The sequence below is a fragment of the Branchiostoma floridae genome, chromosome 12 (genome assembly GCF_000003815.2).
Source record: "Branchiostoma floridae strain S238N-H82 chromosome 12, Bfl_VNyyK, whole genome shotgun sequence".
In the NCBI taxonomy this organism is placed as follows: Eukaryota; Metazoa; Chordata; class Leptocardii; order Amphioxiformes; family Branchiostomatidae; genus Branchiostoma; species Branchiostoma floridae.
The window spans coordinates 12078112-12098466 of NC_049990.1; the positions used below are offsets into that span (position 1 = coordinate 12078112).

Genomic DNA, 20355 nt, shown 5'->3' on the forward strand with positions numbered 1-20355 from the left:
AAAATTCGAGGTGAGAATAATTTGTGTTGTACTACAGTTGAAAAACTTCAAATATGTATTCTATCAACACAGATGAGCTTTCATGCTAATATAAGTTCCTTGTATCTATGCTAATCCTGTTATTTATTATGTTTATAGAAAAAGGTGAGGCGGACGTTCCTCCTCCTTTCGAGGAGAGGGCGCCACTGCAAGTCATTGAGCATTTGTGTCACGCTGCTAGTCTGCCGAAAGTCATTATGGGTCACTTGGTCGGCCCTGCCCTGGACGGCCTCCACGTACCGCCTGTATCCCTTTGTTGGTGAACGGGTCCCAGACGATAGCACTATATTCCAAGTGGGGCCGTAGACCAAAGTTTTCTTTTAATTTTTTTTTTTTTTTCAAATCGACACATTCTTCCTGGAAAGGGATCTTCAATGACAGCTTAGAAAGTAACAAAAGTTTGTAATAGTGGCCAAGCTAACTCTAGAAAGGCCCAGTCAGTTGAGAACTGTGGTTAGCTTGTGTTTCAACTTCATTGAAAATGACTCATTTTTTTCAAGGTACCACCTGGATGTTCGAAGTTGTGCATAAGATTCTTGGTGGAAAGAAGGAAAACCTATCGCCTATCGTACCTGAGTTATGGCTCCCAGGACAGAAAGAACCCGCCTACGTCCAGCTGCGTGACTCTCCATCTCCTCGGCTGATGTATACTCATCTCCAACCCAAAATGGCACCTCCAGGATTGGCAGCTCCAGCCAACAAGGTCAAGACATTCTTACCACAAACATTCGTTCTTAATTTTGTATTCCTGTTATCTAATCTTCTCAACTACAAATGATATTAAGCAGACGTGAAAGTAGAACCATTTGCTGTGACAAAAGCTAAAGAAAATTTAAAGATATTACGTTAAAAAGTAGTATCGAGGGCCACATGGTCCCTAAATGCTGTCCCCTGACGGTGATCATGATACCATTCTCTGCAGGTGAAAGCCATCGTCGTCCTGCGAAACCCAAAAGATATCTGTGTGTCATATTACCACTTCAGCCAAAAATGTGACCATCTAAAGACCCCAGACTCTTGGGAGCAGTATTGTAAGGACTTCTTGGATGGAAAAAGTGAGTTTTGTTATAATTTTTTTAATTACAAATTGCCTTGAGTCATGCTTCATGGCTAATTAAAACGAAATACAATTGTAGTCATGGCCCAGGTCACCGTATTGTAGTTACAATCTTCATGTCTACCTTGCCCCCCCCCCCCCCCCAACGACCAGGAGGTCAAGCGTTACAACTTATTAAAGACATCCCCCCCCCCATACAATAAGTCATTCCAGATTTCAAAGATTCCATAGGCCAGATTTCAAAGTTTCCATTGTGGTTAGGAAGACACCGGATCTCAAGGTTTGTGGGGAAAGATTCAATGAAGAATACCATATATAGTAAGAACCTGTGGGGATTTTAACCAGACGATGATTGACGAGTGGGAGTTTTCAGGTTGTAGCTTGGTAATGACGTTGCTGACACCCAAGCAACCTTATACTCACCACGAGGTGTATAAGGCCCGGTCATATGCTATCACGACCGAATAAAATTACGATTTACAGATCAGAGTGAGCAATGTGAACTCTTCCATTGCAGACCTCTATGGTGACTACTTTGATCACGTGCTGGGCTGGTGGCAAATGAAAGATGATCCCCACTTCCTTTTTGTCAAGTACGAAGATATGAAGAAGGTAAAATATTCTAATATGTTAAGACAACTGACTACAACTTGGAAATTTACTTCGGGACGTTTCGGAAGAAGAGTGATGGATGTCACTTAAATTTCGAGTTGGAAGATAATTTTCAATTTCATTCAGTTGTAGAGATAATTGTCTTTCAACATCAACATTGTTAACTCGGATGCCTAATCTTCATAAATGTATATTAAAATCTAATATGGGCATGAAAGAATCTACGGAGAAAAAAACGAAATGGAATGGCATCAATATCTATAGGATTACATTTCCTTTGTGACAATAACAGTGACAATGCATTTATTATACTTGTTTTCAGGATTTTCGCTCGTCAGTGAAGACTATAGCAGCCTGCCTAGAGAAAGAACTGACCGATGAACAGCTGTCTAGTGTTATGAACAGCTGCAGCTTGGAGTCAATGAGGAAGACATTGGCGGAATCTGATACATTTAGAAAGAACATTGTCAGGAATGGTAAGTTTTGCTGGTTTTGTTTTTCGTATTTTCCCGAAAATGTTGCATCATATTTAATTCCTATAAAAACGAAGATATAAAAATATAGTCGTATTTAATCAGTAATAGTATCTTATGTGGAATATCTTAATTTATTTTGTACCGACAACGCTAAGAAAGACATTTTGCACTCGAAGACAACTCGTAAAGAATTGTTAACTCGTTTCATCAAATATACGATTAACATACGTTGGTTGACTATTGATTTTTTCTGCTTGAAGACTTGAAGTCATAACAGACAAAACATATGTTAGATTTACAATGTAATACATGTACAATGTATTTTATGCTTCACTTTCTATCACCCAAGGTATGGTAGGAGATTGGAAGAACCACTTCTCGGCCGAGGAGAGCGCCAGGTTTGACCAGAAGTACCGGGAACGGATGGCGGGAACAGGGCTGGAGTTTGACTTTCAGTAGCGGCCCCAAATGCCTGTAACGTTACTAAGAAATAGGATGTCTACTTTCAAAAAGCAAAACATTGCTCAAGTACTCACATGTATTTTGGTGCGTACAAACTGATACACGTCTACGGTACAAAGTATACATGCTTACAGAATCAACAAGTGCTCGGAGACCTCATATCTCTATGAAATATTTAGAGTCATTGTAGATTTATAGTTTCATCTTATTTCTTTGAACATGCAAATAAGGCTGTAATTAGCATAATATATTTCATTTATGATTTTTGGCAAAATTCCATGTTTACATTCTGTCATAGATTATGCAAATTACTTGCACATTTACATAGTATATGCATAGTAGCGTGCACATGTAATGACATACGTTTGACATGTATGTAATGCTCATTTAACACTTCAACGGGGCCTGAGGTATTATGGTTATTTCACTTTGATTATGTAAATTATGGAAAAGACTGGGATTACAGATTTCCTTCTTGATTATACAAATCAAGTACTAATTTACATAATCTAAACCTTAAGATTACCATGAGATGTGAAATTTATGAGGTAATAATTTGCATATCAATTTCAAATTCAAAATTACAAAAAGCTGTTACACTTCTAATATTCAGACAGAGAGGAATGTAGCAACATGTTGATTATGCAAATTTTGACAATTATCTCCATGATTTATACAGGCAGTAAAATAAACGGACGTCAAGCTTTATTACGCGCACTTTTTCTGTTTGGTCGAGCGTCCCTCGATCGCACCTCGTGTGTACGTGTCTCAAGTACTTAGAACTTGCAAAAGGAGGGGTTGTTCAGGTGGGGCAGGTCCATTTCTTATTGCTGGAGGGTCTAGTCAGGCGTGGACAGTCTATTTCTTCCTGCAAAAGGGACTGTTCTAATAGGTGGGGACAGTCAATTTTCTTGGAGGATGAAGTGTTCAGGTTGGTACAGACCATTTCTAACTGCCTCACCTCCTAGTCGCACCCACCCTTTGACCTCTAAACTACAAGGGCTGTATACTAGTATGTTCACACCTGAGTGACCTGACTTTTAACATTACCAAGCTACAATCTCACCTGCCATAAATAACTCTTAAAAGTGACCCTGTATGTATGTGTGACTACGCATATTCATTTATCTCTAGTTTATATACTGATATCTTTGCACTTGCGGAGCGCCACTTGACTGCAGTTTACACTCATATCGCTAGAGGCGCTCTTGCTGAATACTAGTAGCAACCAACATCCGGGACCTTTTGGTATCCACAGCAAACGTTGTAAATACCAAGATGGCGGCGTAAAAGTGAAGACTGACAACGATTTTACCAACTTTCACCGCATATTCTCCTGCTAGAAGATCATTTTCATACTTTTGCGACCTTGGCTAGAAAGAGGAAAGGCCAGCAAAGATGCCGGAGGGCTCTATCAGGTCTCTGTTGTCGGATATCGGCTGGGACGAGGGCTTCAGTATGCCCGTCGCCAACGCCGAAAACAAACGACTGGAAGAAGAGGTAAGATTCGAATATTTCTAACACTTTGATATAATAATAATAATAATAATAATAATCATCTGGTGTATTTTGCCAGCCAGTAGGTACCCAGTATGAGGATATCCATGACATCCATTTTGCATGAGTCATATTTCACTCGTATAATCAAATTTTACTTAAAATTCCATGAATTTATCTTCTCCACACATTTAAAAAAAGGTCACAAAGCCACAAAACGGGTAACCGTCATATACTAACGTTACTATCACCTTAAATTTTCTCTAGCGCTTTGTATGAAAGATGGAGAAAAATAAAACATTCAGTTGACAAATCAATCATATTTAGAATAAAGGGTTAATGCCCCGGCCCGAGGTGTATATGGTGAGATAATCCCTGGTCAGGTGCGATAACCACCGAATAAACCACCGAGTGAGCGTTGCATCCACACTGGTGCCGGTGTCGATGCAAATCGACACCGGTGCCAGTGTCGATTCATTCTGACCAATCAGGGGAGCGATACCCACCTGCCTGGCCTGAATCTACGTGTTACGGCGTCATAACCAACGTGGAACCGGGGCCTTCTGATTGGCCCGCGGCGCCTGGCTATATGATAATTTGCTTTAGATGATGACAAACTTGGCCGTCTTCAATTAATCATGATCTTGTGCTGACTTTTATTTAGCCGAGAATTTTTTTTAATGAACACCTTTAACACCTTTGAAATACCTTTTAATAATAATAATAAAAATAATAATAATAAAAAAATATTCAGATAAAGCTAAATTATTGGGCTGTTCTATGGCAAATTGTATATGCAAGGAGGTTATATATATTATTCCTTGGTATATGGAATATACACTATATTTGCAGTCGCTTCTTGTTCCCAATTTTATCATACACCAAATTATTATAAAGTCTCTGCTATTCCGTTTGGGAACCTTGACATCTCTAACAATATACATATGGAATCGTCCAAATTTTTGACAAGGGCACTGATTGGCCCAGACACATCATGAGCGAATTAAAGACACCACCAAAAGATTTGAATATACAGTTCCCCAGATGGTTATCAGAGGCAAACACAGGAGCGAACTAGTACTACCCAGGTTGTACCCAGGCTAGATCCAGTCATCTCACTGTGTCTTTTATGTACTACTCTCGAGTAACTTGCTCTGATGTAATCTGACAATACTGTATGTTTATTGTTCATTCTGAGGCATGTATGTCCTCTAACATTACACTTTTCTGCCGACAGATTACGAGGAAACAGCGTGAGCTGGTTCGCTTCCAGCAGGAGTCAGAACAGCATGAGGACCGGATCCATGCCATGAGGGCACATTTCAAGAATGTCCAGCAAGAGCTCTCCCACACACAGGTGTGTTAATGAATCTCCCAAACAAGAACTCCCCCCCCACACACACACACATAGTTGTATTAATGAATTTTCCCCCTTCCGAATAGTTTAAACAGCCCATCATGTTTGTTGAAAACCTGAGAAGTCTTAATATTTACTTTTCCTGGACTAGCTAAAAACTAGAATTATCTTGTAAATACTACTTTTTCAGATGACATTGTGGCAGTGTACTACCTCTGTACCTCTGTACAGTGAAAATATGAATGATATGGAGTTCTCTGTGTGATACAGTAAATTCAGAAACATCTCTGATGCATGTTAAGAGTTACATAGAATTCAAATGGTTAAAAATGGCATGCAGCCCACCTAAGATGGAAGTTACTGTATAACATTAGTTAGATAGCTGTATGTTAATTAATTGCGTTTTGTTGTATTCCCCAGGGTCTGTGTCGCGCCCGAGACAACGAGATCGAGACAGAGGATCACATGAAACAGATTGCAGACAGGGAGGAGGGGCGTCTGGGACAGGAGATCACGCGACTGGAGAACGAGAAGACCGAACTGTTGGAGAAGAAAAATGTCTTTGAGGTATTTTGTTCAAACTTTCAAACTGTCAAACTTTGCCTTATAAATGTCCACAATAGGGTGTTCACATTAATAGACCACATGTTACTAGTACAAGTTATAGACCTAAAAAAGACTAGGGTTGGTAAGTTAAGATTTTTTTTTTTTTAGATTTGTATTTAAATCATTGCTAGCATATTATTGCTAGGGTCAGTCAGATAACTGGAAACAAACATTATGTAGTTATTTAATCTTGTGTACTCAAGTGATTCAAAGCATCAGTTCCACTATTTAATTGAGCAGATAACATTCCAGTTGAACCAGTGCCTAGCACAGTTACTAACCATACTGTTGTTGAGAATAGCGCCACCTACAAACGATGTGGTAAACTGCATAACCTCCAAACTAATAACATGGGTTTTGTATGAAAACCTTTGAATGGTTCTTTTCTTAAATCTCTATATAGCTGGCAAGAAGTAGAGTCTAACACATCTTTTGTTTGTTTGTTTGTTTGTTGTTTAGAACACAATATTTAGACAGACACAGCGTCTGGAGGAGCTGAAAGCACAGATGAACTGGAACCAACAAGCCCTGGAGGCGTGGCTGGAAGAGTCGGCGCGTAAAGATGAGGACGCCATGACGCTCGCCAAGTACACGCGCCAGGACGACTCCAAGGGGAAGGAGCTGGCCCTCCGGATGGAGCGCATGACGGAAGAAATGATCCGCAAGAGGAGGATGTTGGATCATGAGACAACAGAGACGCTCACTGCCCAGGTACTGTGATGTAAAATTGTTATGTGTGTTTTCTGTAAGTAAACTATAGCTAATGTTACAGGTATGATTATAAAATGTACAGCATTAGAGCATAGACTGACAGAATGCCATCTTGATAAAAGTAAAGATAAACCAGTGTACTGTCTAACTATACATAAGGATCACCTGACCAATGTGACTTTTTGGTGGTCTCTTACATAATTTTCCCATTATCGCAAGCATTAGATTTAACAATCCTGTCTATAGTGACCACCTTTCAACGTAGACCATATTTTATGTCCCCTGACTGAGTGGTCTACTTCAACAGTTTTGACTGGAACCAAAAGGTCAGGCAAGAAGTCAGATGATTTTATCACAGAATGGCCTGAAATACACTTTTAATCATTTTTGCTCTCATACATTAGCAAAAAGAAGCTCATACTTTTCTTTGGATATATTATTTTGAAGGATGCGAAATCATTTAAATGATTTTGGATTTTTTCTCAATTTAGATTGAGCTGGACAAAACGGCAGAAGAGTTCCGGAAGGCTCACGAGACCCGCCAGGACTTGATCCACCAATGGGAGCAGACGATAGAACAGATGCAGAAGCGAGACAGGGAAATGGACGCCAATGCTGCCGTAAGTAAAGCACAAGATTCGCACACTTTTGATGAAAAAAAAAGTTTCGAATCATTTGCTGACAAATGCTACGACTACGCTAAGAAAAAATTAAAGACTACCATGTATTTTGTTCTGAAAAAGCCCAAGTCCAAAGACTCTAATATACCCCCCCATGCAGAAATGTCCCCCATGCAGAAATGTCCTCCCTGAAAAACTCTCCCCCATGAAAAGTGTTCCCCCATGCAGAATTGCCCCCTTGAAAAACTGTCCCCCATAAAATAGTGTCCCCCATGCAGAAAATGTCGTCATGAAAATGTGTCCCCCATGAAAAAGTGTTCCCCGTGAAAAAGTCAGGTTTGAACAATTTTATACATTCTAAACAATTATTAAAGAGGACCATAATAGGGAAGTATATGTATGTCTACTTGTACATATACACGTAGGTATGTTGACTAATAGTATTTGATATTTCATTCCATAGGAGCTGGCCCGAGTCAAAGCTGAAGTACGCGGTGCGGAAGACACCATCAAGGAAAAACAGAGCTTTCTCGAAAATGAGACGGAGAACAACAAGGAGATGGAGAAGAAAATTGGTGCCTCGGAACGTCTGGCGGCGAAGCTGCGTCTGGAGTACCAGGATCTGGAAACACAGCGCATTCAGTTCCAGGATGAGGTACATGACTACACTCACTCATCAGATGTGCGCACTGTTTACAGGTGCCACCTAGTGGTTTATGAGCAAACTGCAAGTCAGAATAGATCAGTCTTTGAGCAGCTGTGTTTAGAATTTAATGATTAAAACCTCTTAAAGCAGAGGTAGACCACACAAAACATATGTACATCAAATATGTGATGATTCTGGCTGCTCGGCTGAAGAACTGCCCAAGGCTATGGAGGATAGGGATGGATGGAGGGAGAGAGTCATGGCCATCCGTGCAACCAGCACGGCTGTATGATGATGAAAACCACATGTATGCAATTTTAAAATTTCCAGTAAGAAGAATATGCAGGATAAACATCAATTTAAAAAAAAAACACTTGTGTACACTTGCACTGCTTGAAACACATAACATGTACAATCATATATCTCCTTTTGAAATTCATAAATATACTACTAAATATACTACTTGCTACCTACACGTTGAATTTTTCTACATCAAATGACATTATTTTTCAGTTGGAGACCCTAAAGTACACTGTTGAGAGGACAGCCTCGGACCTCGACAGCATGCGAACACAGGTCACCAACCTGAGAAAGGACGTAGAGGATAAAAATGACAAGTAAGAACACTCGACTGAGACAACCATGCAATTATGATAGGACTGTAATTTCTTACACCAAAGACACCAGGGTGCTACGAAGGGTATTACCATCTAACGTTATGGCAATGGCAAGGTAGCAAAGCGACCAATGAGGGAGGGTTGTGTGGAAGGTTTGTGGGGGGGGGGGACTCTCCCATGGTGAGATTTTGAAAATGTAGAGTACAAAGTTGGCATGATATTAGAGTACCCATGTACTTTGAAGGATTTTTGGTCACTTTGGAATGGCACTTTCATATTTGATTAGACATTGTTCAACAAGTAAACGATAGTATAGTACTACAACACTAGTTGAACATTAGCGTTGTGGTCTTCACTTTAGCGTCGTGGTTGCAGATTTTACCATTGTGGCCCGTTATGCTAAAAGTGCAGTAGCTAGAACCCTGGACATGGGGTATCTTTCTTTCACCTAAATCATATAAAAAACTCATTTTGTCATATTTCGATGTGTTACACAGTGTAAATGTATCATCTTTTGACTTCAGGTTGAGGGCTGCTCAAGAACTTCGTGAACAGCTGACCGAGAAACTGAAGATTACGACAGAGTCAGAACTGAGCGCGGAAGAACGTGCTCTGCGTATGGACGAGCTTCTTCAAGAGGAAGAACATCAGATTAAGGACATCGAGACAGACCTGGGCAGACTGAGGGAAGTACAGTTTAAACGGACTCAGGAACTGCACAACGCCCGGCAACAAGAGCGCCACACGCACGCTGAGATTACGGTTAGTATGACATGCTTCAAATCATAAAAACACTGAAATTCTTTCTAATGATATGTGAAAAATTTATGTGTTTCCTCTGGCATTGTCAGTTACTTAATTCAAGAAGAAATAATCTTATATTAGGCTGACTGTAATACTTTTTTTTCATTGTTAACAATGGTCTCATACAAACGTTTTGTTTGACTCTCTATCCCAGGGTGCCAGAGCAGCAAGTCGGAACCTGACCAGCCGTTTGAACAAGCTAGACCATGATTCCTTGCAGCAACAGGAAATCATCTACAACCAGGTAAGAAAACAGTTATCTTCTCAATAATTCATTCTTTGCCTCAATCTTTAGATGTAAATCTACAATATTCTGTTGTGCACTAAATTTGTTATCAGTTCGTTGGAAAATTGAGAAATGAGAAGTCCTTGAGAAGGCATTTAATGTGATTAAACATTGAGAAGTCATTTAATGTAATTAGCACGTACTGATAAATATTTGAATTGAAAATGAGTCATCAAGGAACTATTTGAAGACAAAAGGAAAACTAAAATATGTTAGGCATCACATATACGTGTCATATCATTACCGGTATGTTACTGGTGACGTAACACTTGTACTTGATGTTCTAAATATATTTATTGTTCGTAACCTTTATCTTAAGTACAGAATTTTACATATCTTATTTCTTTACTTTGCAGGATTTCCAGATTCAGCAATTGGAACGTCGTATCAACCGCATGATGGGAGAGAGTAGCCACGATGAGAAGATACAGCTCGAGGCCAAGATCAAAGAGCTACTGGAAGTCCTGGACAACAGGAATACTACTCACACCCTGCTGACTACCCAGCTGAAACGACTTCAGGTAATCCCACTTCTGTCACCATGTTGCAGCTCCTCACATGTTCAGGATCAACGTTGATGGTTCTTACCATGTTGTTAATGTATAGGATTAATCAGATACTGCCAATCTAGTCGTCAGGAAAAGAGAAATTGGCTTATTCTATTTTTAGTAATTGATGGAAAGGAAATACAACATAGCTAATTGCATCATGAATCATAAATGGAATTGGTAGCTGTCATAATACTGTTACAGTAATTCCTGATTTTTTTCAGTGTACTTTTATGTTCACGGTTTTCATGACTATGACATGAACTTATCATTAGCGACAACAAGTAAATCTCTACCTTTTTTACACACACCTGCCGCCACTGTGAACATTTAGTTCAGAGAACAAGTTAATTTTTCTCAGACTGTGAAAGTTTGGTACCGAGAGGAGAAGTGAATTACAGTATGCTCTGTTACCTTTTGTCAATCAGATATAAAAGTATCAAAAATTGTTGTTTTAACAAAGATGCTGATCTCTAATTGATCATATTTTGCAGGACGACATCCGCAGGCAGAAGCGTGATCTGGAGATCCGTGGATCAGAATGTGCAGATCTCACCTCCAAGATTGAGGAGCTGGAGCTCTACAACAACAGCTCACAGAGAGTGCTGCGCAACCTCAACAAAGAAAAACAGGTAAGAAAATCGTCCCCGCAGTTTAAAGAAAACTGCTAGGGTGTCAAAACATCTGCCACTTCTTTATGATTTTAAGCACTATCTTACCATTAAATTAAGAATTATGCAAAGCATGCCCAGAACACGAGATATCGAAACTAGAAGTCCTGCTGCAGTGCCACAGAAAGACACAAGGGGTCCATCATTTCTTCATTTTGCCAACACCTACCAACATACCAGATATCATAGATCCATCCATAGCTTATTGAATTATGCTGTTTGCAAACAGACACGATTACTTAAACTTCATTATGAGAATAAAGCATCCTTTAATGCTGTAAAAATGTAGTAATTTTTCTTATTGTCAGATTTCAAACAATGAAATAAATACTTACTTAAATAAATACTTACTTAATGAAATAAATAAAATGTGCAAAATTTGAATTTAGTTTCCCATTTTGTTTCCTAGGACCTGATGGTGGAGGAGAATATCCTGAAGCTGGAGATCAAGCGCCTGAGAGACATGCTCCACAGCAAGGCAGACACCGTCTTCTCACTGGAGAAGAGGAGGCTTCAGCTGGAAACGGTAGGTTTTATCTACCTGTATGGCAGATGGGAAGTTTGTTTGTCAGAGACAATCCCCCTTAAAGTTGAAGGTTTTGGTTCAGAATTTGTTTTGACTGGACCGTGAAGTAATCTGTGAAAATGAGACGCAAGTCATAGGTTTCCACCTTCGTTTTGGCTCCCAATTTTTCAGCTACTATAGTCATAGCAGTGTATAATCTTATTTATTTCCCAAGAAGTCTGTTTTTCATAGCATTTTTAAGTGGCACCGATTTGGTCTGTGGCCAATACTTCCTGATGCATGATCCTAGTGCGTGATAGCGGTAATTACCCAGATTGTATGTTCTGTATGTTATGAGTGTTTTAGTGCCACCAGAGCTTGTGGAAAATGTATCTTCATTATTTCTTCCTTCGTTGTCGTATTAGTCATGGTAGCGGCCTGTAAAGAATGCCCCAAAATGAGCCATTTTTGGGTTGAAAATTTCATTTTATTGATGGTTTTTACCAGAAACAGAAAATGTCAACTGAGTCTGTCGATCACGGACAAGGCACCCCTTTCTATCGCAAACATTGAATTCCACTGTAGTTCAACCCTGGTGTATTTGGGGAGATTTGCTTCAACCATGAGGAATTCTGTGAGATGACCTTTACCCCTAATTTGCATATTCTTAGGCCATGAAGGAGCGCAGAGAGGAAATCAACGTGCACAGGGACATGTTGGCGGCCCAGCAGAAGGCCGCGGAGGAGGAACGACAGACGATCAGCGCGGAGCTGCACGACCGGATCTCCAAGATCGACAAGCTGCGGAAACGCTACGAGATCCTGATGGTTGCCATGGCACCCCCTGAGGGTGAGGAGGAAAGGTCACAGGCATACTACGTCATCAAGGTCAGTGTTGGTCTGCAGTCTGTGTATTTTTTTTTTTTTAGAGTAGGACATCTACATGTATATGGCCTCCTTTGGTCAATATTGAGCATGGTAGAATCCTAGTTGATATCAGCCCTACAGCGTTGGCTGTGACTAAACAGTCCTATACAAGAATAACAGTCTCTGCCACATAGGGTACATATGTAACCTGACTCAGGTCAGGTCCAGTGATACTAAACTATTAAGCATTTAGTCAGATGCATGATCAGTATAATTTCTTAACACAGGAAATCTTTGAAAAAACGTATTCTACTTTTCACTGAAGTACAAATTTCCCAATTTTTTTATCTAGGCAGCACAAGAGAAGGAGGAGCTACAAAGGGACGGGGATGAGCTGGACGCAAAAATACGCAAGGCGGAGAAAGAGATCCGTGCCTTAGAGAACACGCTGAAACTCATGAACAACCGTAACGAGACCTACCGCAAGTCCTTCCAAAAGGTCACCGAGACAAGTAAGTGACAATCACTTTAAGCTTTTTGATTTGAAAACTGTGCTTGCTTTGGCTGTACATAGTTTCAGATGTGTCCAATAAGTCAACCATTCCTATAATGTCATGTCTCAGAATGATATCTTAGAAATTTGGTAGAATCTTGTATCATATCAAAATTGGTATGATTTCATGTTACTGACTAAAAACATGGGCAAAGATAACATTTAAGTTCTGCACTCTATGAGAGCAGAAGCAGTGCAATGGCCGAGTGGGTAGAGTGTTCACCTTGCATTTGGTAGGTTGTGAGTTCGATCCCCGACTAAAGACTTTAAAAATGGTACATGCTGCTTTCTCTGCTTAGCACTCAGCACTAATGACGAAGAGCATGGGAGTTAAACACACATCACCACTACCAGCAGACTAGCCTCCTGCTGGCTTGCACAAATGTGTGGCCCTCTGGCAACAGAAATGGAGATACTGTAATTCACTTTATGTTCACGGTAGCAAAATTTCGCGGTGTGAGAAAAAATTAAGTGTTAACGGCACTCTATGTTCGCGGTGGCGGCGGTTCACCAAAAGAAAGTCGGCCTGTTTCGGCCGTGATTTGATGACAGCGCACGGAACGCAACAGGGCCAATGACCCCTGATATGTCGCAATCACATTTGCCGCATAGGCTGACGGGATACCCACGCCAAACACAAGCGACGCGGGCGCCATTTTGAAATATTTTCGGCGTGAAAGACGGCGCTAAGTTTTAAACTTTCAGCGTAATTTGTGGACACAAATTGTACACAAGGAGGTGAAGAGTTTATCTCTCCGATATTTACAGTAGTTCCAACTCAGAATTATGAAACGAACGTCTTTTTTTCGGCATGTAAGCGGAGTTTTGTTTGCCACGTTTCTAGTCGTAAAAATTTCCCCGCTATTATTGTTGTGAATCTTAGTTGCTGTAATTCCATAGCCATTACTTGTATTTGTAAAGACCGGTACTACTCAGTTTTATTTTTTGTTCTGTTTTTAACTTGTAGAAATCTAGTTAAACTATGATAATGTACTAAGTAGATTGTTATCGCAGCCATGTCACGGCGTGTACGTAAGTTTTGTTAGTAAACAAAGCCGATATGTTTCTTTTTCCTCCGGTCGCCGGTGGCACATTTCTATACAATAATGACTCCCTGTATCGTATATGTGTTGAATCAACTTTTATTTTTACAACATACTGGTATTTCAGTAAATTCGCTGGTTTATTTGTACTCATCACCTGAAATTCCGCGACTTTGTTGAAAATTCCTTTGTCTAACGCTTGGCTTGGGTACCGCCATTTTGTAACATTTTTTTTATGTATCGCTAGCTGTAGTTGTACAAATATACGAGTCATTTTTTGTACTAGTACTAGTACTTTCAGTGATGATCCTGTAGTAATTCCTTGCTTGAATAGCACAGTAGTAGTTTTTTAGTTTGTAAATGTACACCACGCGCGGATCCAGGGGGAGGCGCGCCAGGCGCGCGCCTCCCCCTTCAGCTGGCAAAAAAAAAAATGAGCAAGATAAACCCAGCTACTAGGGGTCTTCGGAAGTTATGCTTATTTTAAAGGAGATTTTCTGGTAATTATTTAGAGAAACTTGCAGTTTGCAATTAACATTGGGTCTTTCGAGTCACGTAAACTTACGGTAAAGGCCCGAGGCGCGGCCGCATCAATTTCTCCCCATGAAACTGGTGGGTCGCTGTATTAAAGCCAAAATCGGCGCTCGAAGATATAGAAAGAGCGTGAAAATTTTGTAAGATCTCCAGAAAATCAGCGGAATTTAATTATTTTTGATAAACTGGTGATTTCTATCGTCCGTCATCAGAGAGACGCAACCGATTGACCCCGCCTTAGGAAAATCGGCGTCGTGCGCCGACACCCCTCTCCCCACTCCAGTTCTGATCAGTCGCCGCAATGACCGTGCTGACGGTTTTGTTGTCATTTTCCCCCGATTAATCGTCATCAATTGCCACCGCAGAAGCAAAAAGAGTCCGAGATATATGCAATTTCAAATGCGTAACACACTTTCAAAATCGTCTCCGGCAAGCCGCTCAGATCCCACGAGATTTCTATGCGATTTTTTAGGAGCGCGAGCCGCTTCGCGGTGAAGGGCAAATCGTCAGCCAGGTACAAATAATTTGCGATATTGTTTGTATAGCGTGGCGTCATTTATGAATATTAACAAGGAGGAACTAGCCTTCGTTTATAGGTTTGTTAGGTTTGTCCTCAGTGGTAGTTGCTAAAAATTGTAAAAAAAAAAATGTCCCTAACGTGAACTAGACAGCCACAGACATGACAAAATGTTAATTTGCTCAGAGATGGCTCTAAAATGCACCAGAGAGCCTCTATTTCTTAAAAATTTTCTGGGGGAGGCCCCCCATACCCCCCCAACGAGAGGGGGAACCCCCCTCTCGTGCTCTCCCCCCGCGCAGCTTGCGCTGCGCGGCCGCGGCCTTCGGCCGCGTCATGGTGCGCGCCCCCCCCTTAGCAAATTTCTGGATCCGCCAGTGTACACATGCTGCCTGCTAGCGGCGATGTAAACAAAATAGCGGTTTATGTTATCGTAACGTAAACATGAACATAAGTAAAAGAAATGACACAATTTTGTGCTTGTAGAATAAATGTTTTATTTCTTGAGGAGAATTTGTGTTTGAGTTGTTATTGTGGCGATCGTTGCGTGTTGAAAGTGTGTTGTGTGAATGGATAAGACATTCGTAACGTACTAGTAAGTACTAGTTCTAAGTACTTGGATGGTAGCGGAGAAGGGGGAGGGGGGCGAAAGACGAATGATTTTTTAACGGCAATGATAACTTCGCGGCACAGACGTCACCGTGAAAACCGTGAACATAAAGTTACCGTTAATAAAACAGGAATTACAGTAGGCATCACGCCTAAGCATCTGTTATAGATGTACGGACAACTTTAGCTTGTTTTAAAATTGCCACAGTGGACAACATTGGTTCATATCACTCTGATAGATTAGGTAGCAAAAGATTAAACCTGAGAAACAAAGTATCCTTGACAAACATTTTCTGACTGGTGTGCAGGTGAAGAATATGAAGAGAAACAACAGCTTGACGAGCAACTCCGGGCTGTCATGGACAAGTACAAGTACAAGCGGCGGCAGATCCGCGAGTTGAACGAGGACGTCCAGACCATGACCAGTACGCTGGAGAACCTGCAGCGGGACGAGGCCGCGTACGGGAACCTGTCTGACGAGAAACAGAGCAAAGTCCTGCAGCTGAAACGTGAACTCGATGAGCAGAGGACCAAGATCGAAAGGGTTGAAAAACAGGTATGGAAATGTACTTATTTCCTATAATCTTATGCAGTTTAAAAAAATGTAGCAGTCAACTTCAGTTCATTTGTAGATTTTTTTGTTGTTGTTTCTTTTGTGTGCAAGATGTGGATAGTCACTTGCATTATTTGGTTTGTGCATCTAGAAACAGTAATAGACAACACTGTGAAAACTGTCAAAAGGTATTACTAAATGTTTGCAATGGTTTTACATTTTGCAGTTTTGATTACCTTTTCACTGTGAAACCAACAGAAACATTTCCCTTCAACAATGAAACCATGTATATATAGCAGTTCATTTTCTTCCTACCACAAATTCAAATCCCTGTTGACTGTATTTGATTTCTCTTCCTGCAGTGTGCACGGTATGCCAGGGAAATCCGCTCAGCAAAGAAGACCAAAGGACAAACTCATGAAGAGGTAAAGATTGCATTAGTCAGAGTTTAAAGTTACAGTAGGACTTGAATGGTAGGACTTGAATGGTGGATAACACAGAATGATATCAAATGGCTTGTACTACTAGTAGATATTTTTAATAAATGTTCAGTCTTTACATGGAAATTCCACTCAGTCATGCAGGCTAATTTGAGCTTTCATGAATAAATAAAGTTCAAACAAACAAATCAAACAAATGTATCTAAAATTATAGATCGGCTTAATACCCAGTTGCTTGTGAATGAGTAACTTTTTATTGTGTCACTTTCTTTATTTAGTTATTTCAGATAATGCCTTGAACCATGACAGTGTATTTCATGATTGCTGTAACTTGTAACATCCAAATTGTGTAATGTGTCACTAAAAGATTCTGTCACTAAACTTGTTTATCCTGCAGCGTGACATGGACCTGCGTGAGCTGCGGGACTTTAACCAGGGTGTGATGCGACAGATGGCAACGGTTGGATCCGCCTACCAAGACCTGTCATCCATCATTAACCTATACTTCCAACAGGTAAGGTCACATACAACATTTACTTCTTTTCAAATGTCCAAATCATAGCAGTACAGAATATCCTTACATAAAGAGATTTGCATCATTCTTTACATGCAGGAAATCAATGTAACTTATAGTACATTGCTGTAGAGAAGGCTTAATTTATAGAATGAAAAGTGGCATACTTAAACTTGATCATAATGTACATGTATAGCTTGATAGATTTTACACTGTAAACTGTTTGCATGGATTATGCTAGGGAGTTGACCAATGTTTTACTGGGTCACTACAAATGTTTTCTTTCTTTTCCCCACCCCCAGGCTGGTTTGTCCCCTCCCCCGTCAGGCCCGAGCAGCAGAGCGAGTTCCCGTCCAACTTCTTCTCGAAGCTCGCAGCTCTCCGCAAGGTAATTATCACAAAGTTTTTAAACTTTAATAAAATCTTGTAGCTATAGAAATAAAAGGATTTAGTAGACTTTACTGTTTGTGTGTATAATCATAATTGTAATCTGCAAATAGTTTGATATATAGTTACATACACATAGTGGTGACTTTTCAAGCTTTCAGAACTTTTAGTACAGTACTACATGTCTATGTAAAGCATTTCTAACAGCAGTCTACAAAATGTATTCCATCCAAGGGATCAGTCCATGTATTGAGTCTATCAGACCCTGAAGTCCAGAAGAGCCCTTGAACTTTTCTTTCAAATTGTAAAAGCTATTATAGAAGATTTGCTTTTTTTTTACTTTTTGGCAAGTAGTCTTGCTCTTACTCTTATTGTCTTACTCTTACTTGTTGTTTTTATATTTTGTGCAGTCTTAAAATGACTTGGTTAATATTTTTTTACCTAAAGATTGACCTTTGGTCCATGCACAGATCTTGAAATGTTCCAGATACTGTAAAATGCATTTACTTTTGAGGTTGTTTAATTTCATGGTAGGACTAGGAGAGAAAAGGAGGTTTTGCAGTGTTTGAAGTCCTTGGTTGAAACCTTTCTGTATTACAGTGTTGTGATTTTGCAGTAAAAGGTTACCAGAGAAACTAAAAGAATAAAACCACAACAAACATTCCAAGATTTACAGTATGTCCCTAGCTAACAGGAAGTGTGTGATTCCAGGCCAAGGCCGTCAGTCCGATCGGCCCCTCCCAGTGGCAGAAACTTAAAGACCCCCACTCAAGTAGACCTGAGTCTTGGGTTGGATGACAAGGATTCCCGAGGGGGGAAACCGTCCTCCAAGACCCCCCAGGCTTGGTAACCACTGGCTTGGGTGTCTTTTATTTAAGCTCTAAAAGTGCAAAATGCATGGGAGCCAGCTTTTGTATTTGCATGGCTTAGAATTTTCACACCTTAGCCATGCAAATATTAGGCATGTATCATAGTGAATGTGATGCATGGACAGGTGCACAATGCATTATGTGTACTGCTGCAATAGGTGCATGACTTTACTTTGCATGGCAGTATCTGTACATATATGTATCTGTCAAAAGTCCACCTATAGATGCTTTCCACACTAAGTTAGGATTGGGTGATACAAGTTTTGTCCAAAGCTATGATGAGATATGTGATAATGATGATATTACAGTTACTCAACTTACTGGACCGTGCAAAATCCAATTTTTGTGGATGTACAATATTGTATTTCCTGTATGTACTCTCCATTTTATGGAATATGCCATAACAATATCTTCATTGTCTGAATACATGCATTGGAGCATGACATAGTTGCATGGCATTGTCCTGGAAGACGGCAGTTGCATGTTGCATTCATGGCATCGTATCAACCTCTGTAAAACATTTTGTCTAATCTCAAATATGTGCAATTTTTCACGGTAACGCTGGGTCACCTTTATCCAAGGGTAACCTATATTCGTTGTTTGTAAGAAAAACGTATTTAGGGGTATGAATTCGACAGACGGTGGTTTCAAATCGTAACATTTTGAAAATACTGCAAATTTCAAACCACTGTCCGCAGACATAATACTCCTAAATGTGCTGTTTTTAAAGACAACGGATAAAAGTCACCCCACGGATAAAGGTGAATTAGCATTAACCGTTGTAGATTAGAAGTTGAGAGAAAGTACCTATTTATTTCAAGAAGTTGGAATCTTCTTTTTGTATCTCAGATTTAGACAAATCAGATTTGAGATCTATGAAAATACAATGTATGCTATTTTGGTCAGAAAGTCCCAAAAACAATGTCACAAATGAAAATTACTTGATCTTAAACAGTTATCGTGTGTCAATGCTGAAAAATGTACAGACTTGAAGAATGAGAAAAGATTTGGTAACTATTATCAATAATAATTATAACTGTTTCTGACTTCCTTGTATAGGACGTCTTCCTCTGCACGGTCTGGACCTACGAGTCGTGCGAGCGTGACGTCTCCGAAACAGGTAGACCTGGGGATGGGTCTGGCAGTGACGGGGAGTGCGAGATCTCCGCACAGCTCACGACCGGTCAGCGCAGGAAGCAGCGCCAGTAGCCGCGGGAGTGCCAGGAGGTAGACATGCACCGTGAACTGTCGTCATGGTTTATTATTAAAATTGTCAACAACAAAAAAACTTTAAATGGCAATTTGAGGTTTTCTAACTACACCACTACACATCTTGCATTGAAATTGTTTACTAAATTTCACATATAAAAGAAAATAGAATTTTGAAAAGGAACAAACAAGACCTTTGTAATTGTTCTGAAGAGTTTTGTCCACTCCTTTCAATGCAAGCCCTATGTGTATGTTAATGTGTGATGAATATTCTTATTTCACATTATAAAATTCATGCTTCACACTTGTAAGAAATGCCAGATGAAACTTCAAAGAGTGGCCTTAAATTGTACATTAGTTGATGTAACTCTGTTGAAAAATGTGGCCTTGTAATATCACACATTGCCTTTAAATACACAAAGTCGCACCTCTGACTATAAAGGAGTAGACAACATTGAAAGACATTGACAACTTGTTTAGAACTTACAACAACTGTATATATCTTTTGGACTGATATCTGAAGCTATTAAAGGTTACAAAATGTGTGTTTTGGCTTATCAATAGAAATATGACTTTGTTTGACAGGTCTTCTTCTTTCGGTTAGGCTGCCAACCTCATCTTTTTGAGGATTCTGCAGCCGTGGCAACATGGAGAGGTTCACTGCGCAGACTGAGGGGGGATTATATTTTGGATTTAAACATAGACAAGGATGGGGATAGCGCCGCCTCCGCTGGGAGGCCGTTCCAG

General features: G+C 40.1%; 2 protein-coding genes across 3 annotated transcripts in view; both read left to right on the forward strand.

Moving 5' to 3' along the window:
- The window catches only part of LOC118426903 (sulfotransferase 1C2A-like), a 6020-nt gene extending 2666 nt beyond the window's left edge, over positions 1-3354 (forward strand). Inside the window, exons 3-7 of the mRNA XM_035836498.1 lie at positions 540-742; positions 962-1094; positions 1614-1708; positions 2031-2184; positions 2534-3354. Of these exons, the coding sequence (XP_035692391.1) occupies positions 540-742; positions 962-1094; positions 1614-1708; positions 2031-2184; positions 2534-2643 (695 nt within the window). The 3' untranslated portion in view covers positions 2644-3354. The remainder of the gene's footprint in view (positions 1-539; positions 743-961; positions 1095-1613; positions 1709-2030; positions 2185-2533) is intronic.
- Positions 3355-3869: 515 nt separating this feature from the next.
- Positions 3870-20171, forward strand: LOC118426901 (coiled-coil domain-containing protein 39-like). 2 transcript variants are annotated; one of them, XM_035836495.1, is made up of 20 exons: positions 3870-4146; positions 5381-5500; positions 5921-6067; positions 6566-6817; positions 7309-7437; positions 7901-8092; positions 8597-8700; positions 9225-9462; positions 9659-9748; positions 10147-10311; positions 10833-10970; positions 11419-11535; positions 12186-12401; positions 12733-12892; positions 15945-16192; positions 16552-16614; positions 17027-17143; positions 17446-17531; positions 18242-18376; positions 19459-20171. In XM_035836495.1, exons 1-20 carry the CDS (start codon positions 4045-4047, stop codon positions 19628-19630), a joined length of 2991 nt encoding a protein of 996 aa, XP_035692388.1. In that variant the 5' UTR covers positions 3870-4044; the 3' UTR covers positions 19631-20171. The 2 variants fall into 2 exon arrangements, with proteins under 2 accessions (XP_035692388.1, XP_035692389.1); XM_035836496.1 differs by lacking the exon at positions 18242-18376 and having other exon boundaries at positions 4045-4146.
- The last annotated feature ends 184 nt before the right edge of the window (positions 20172-20355 follow it).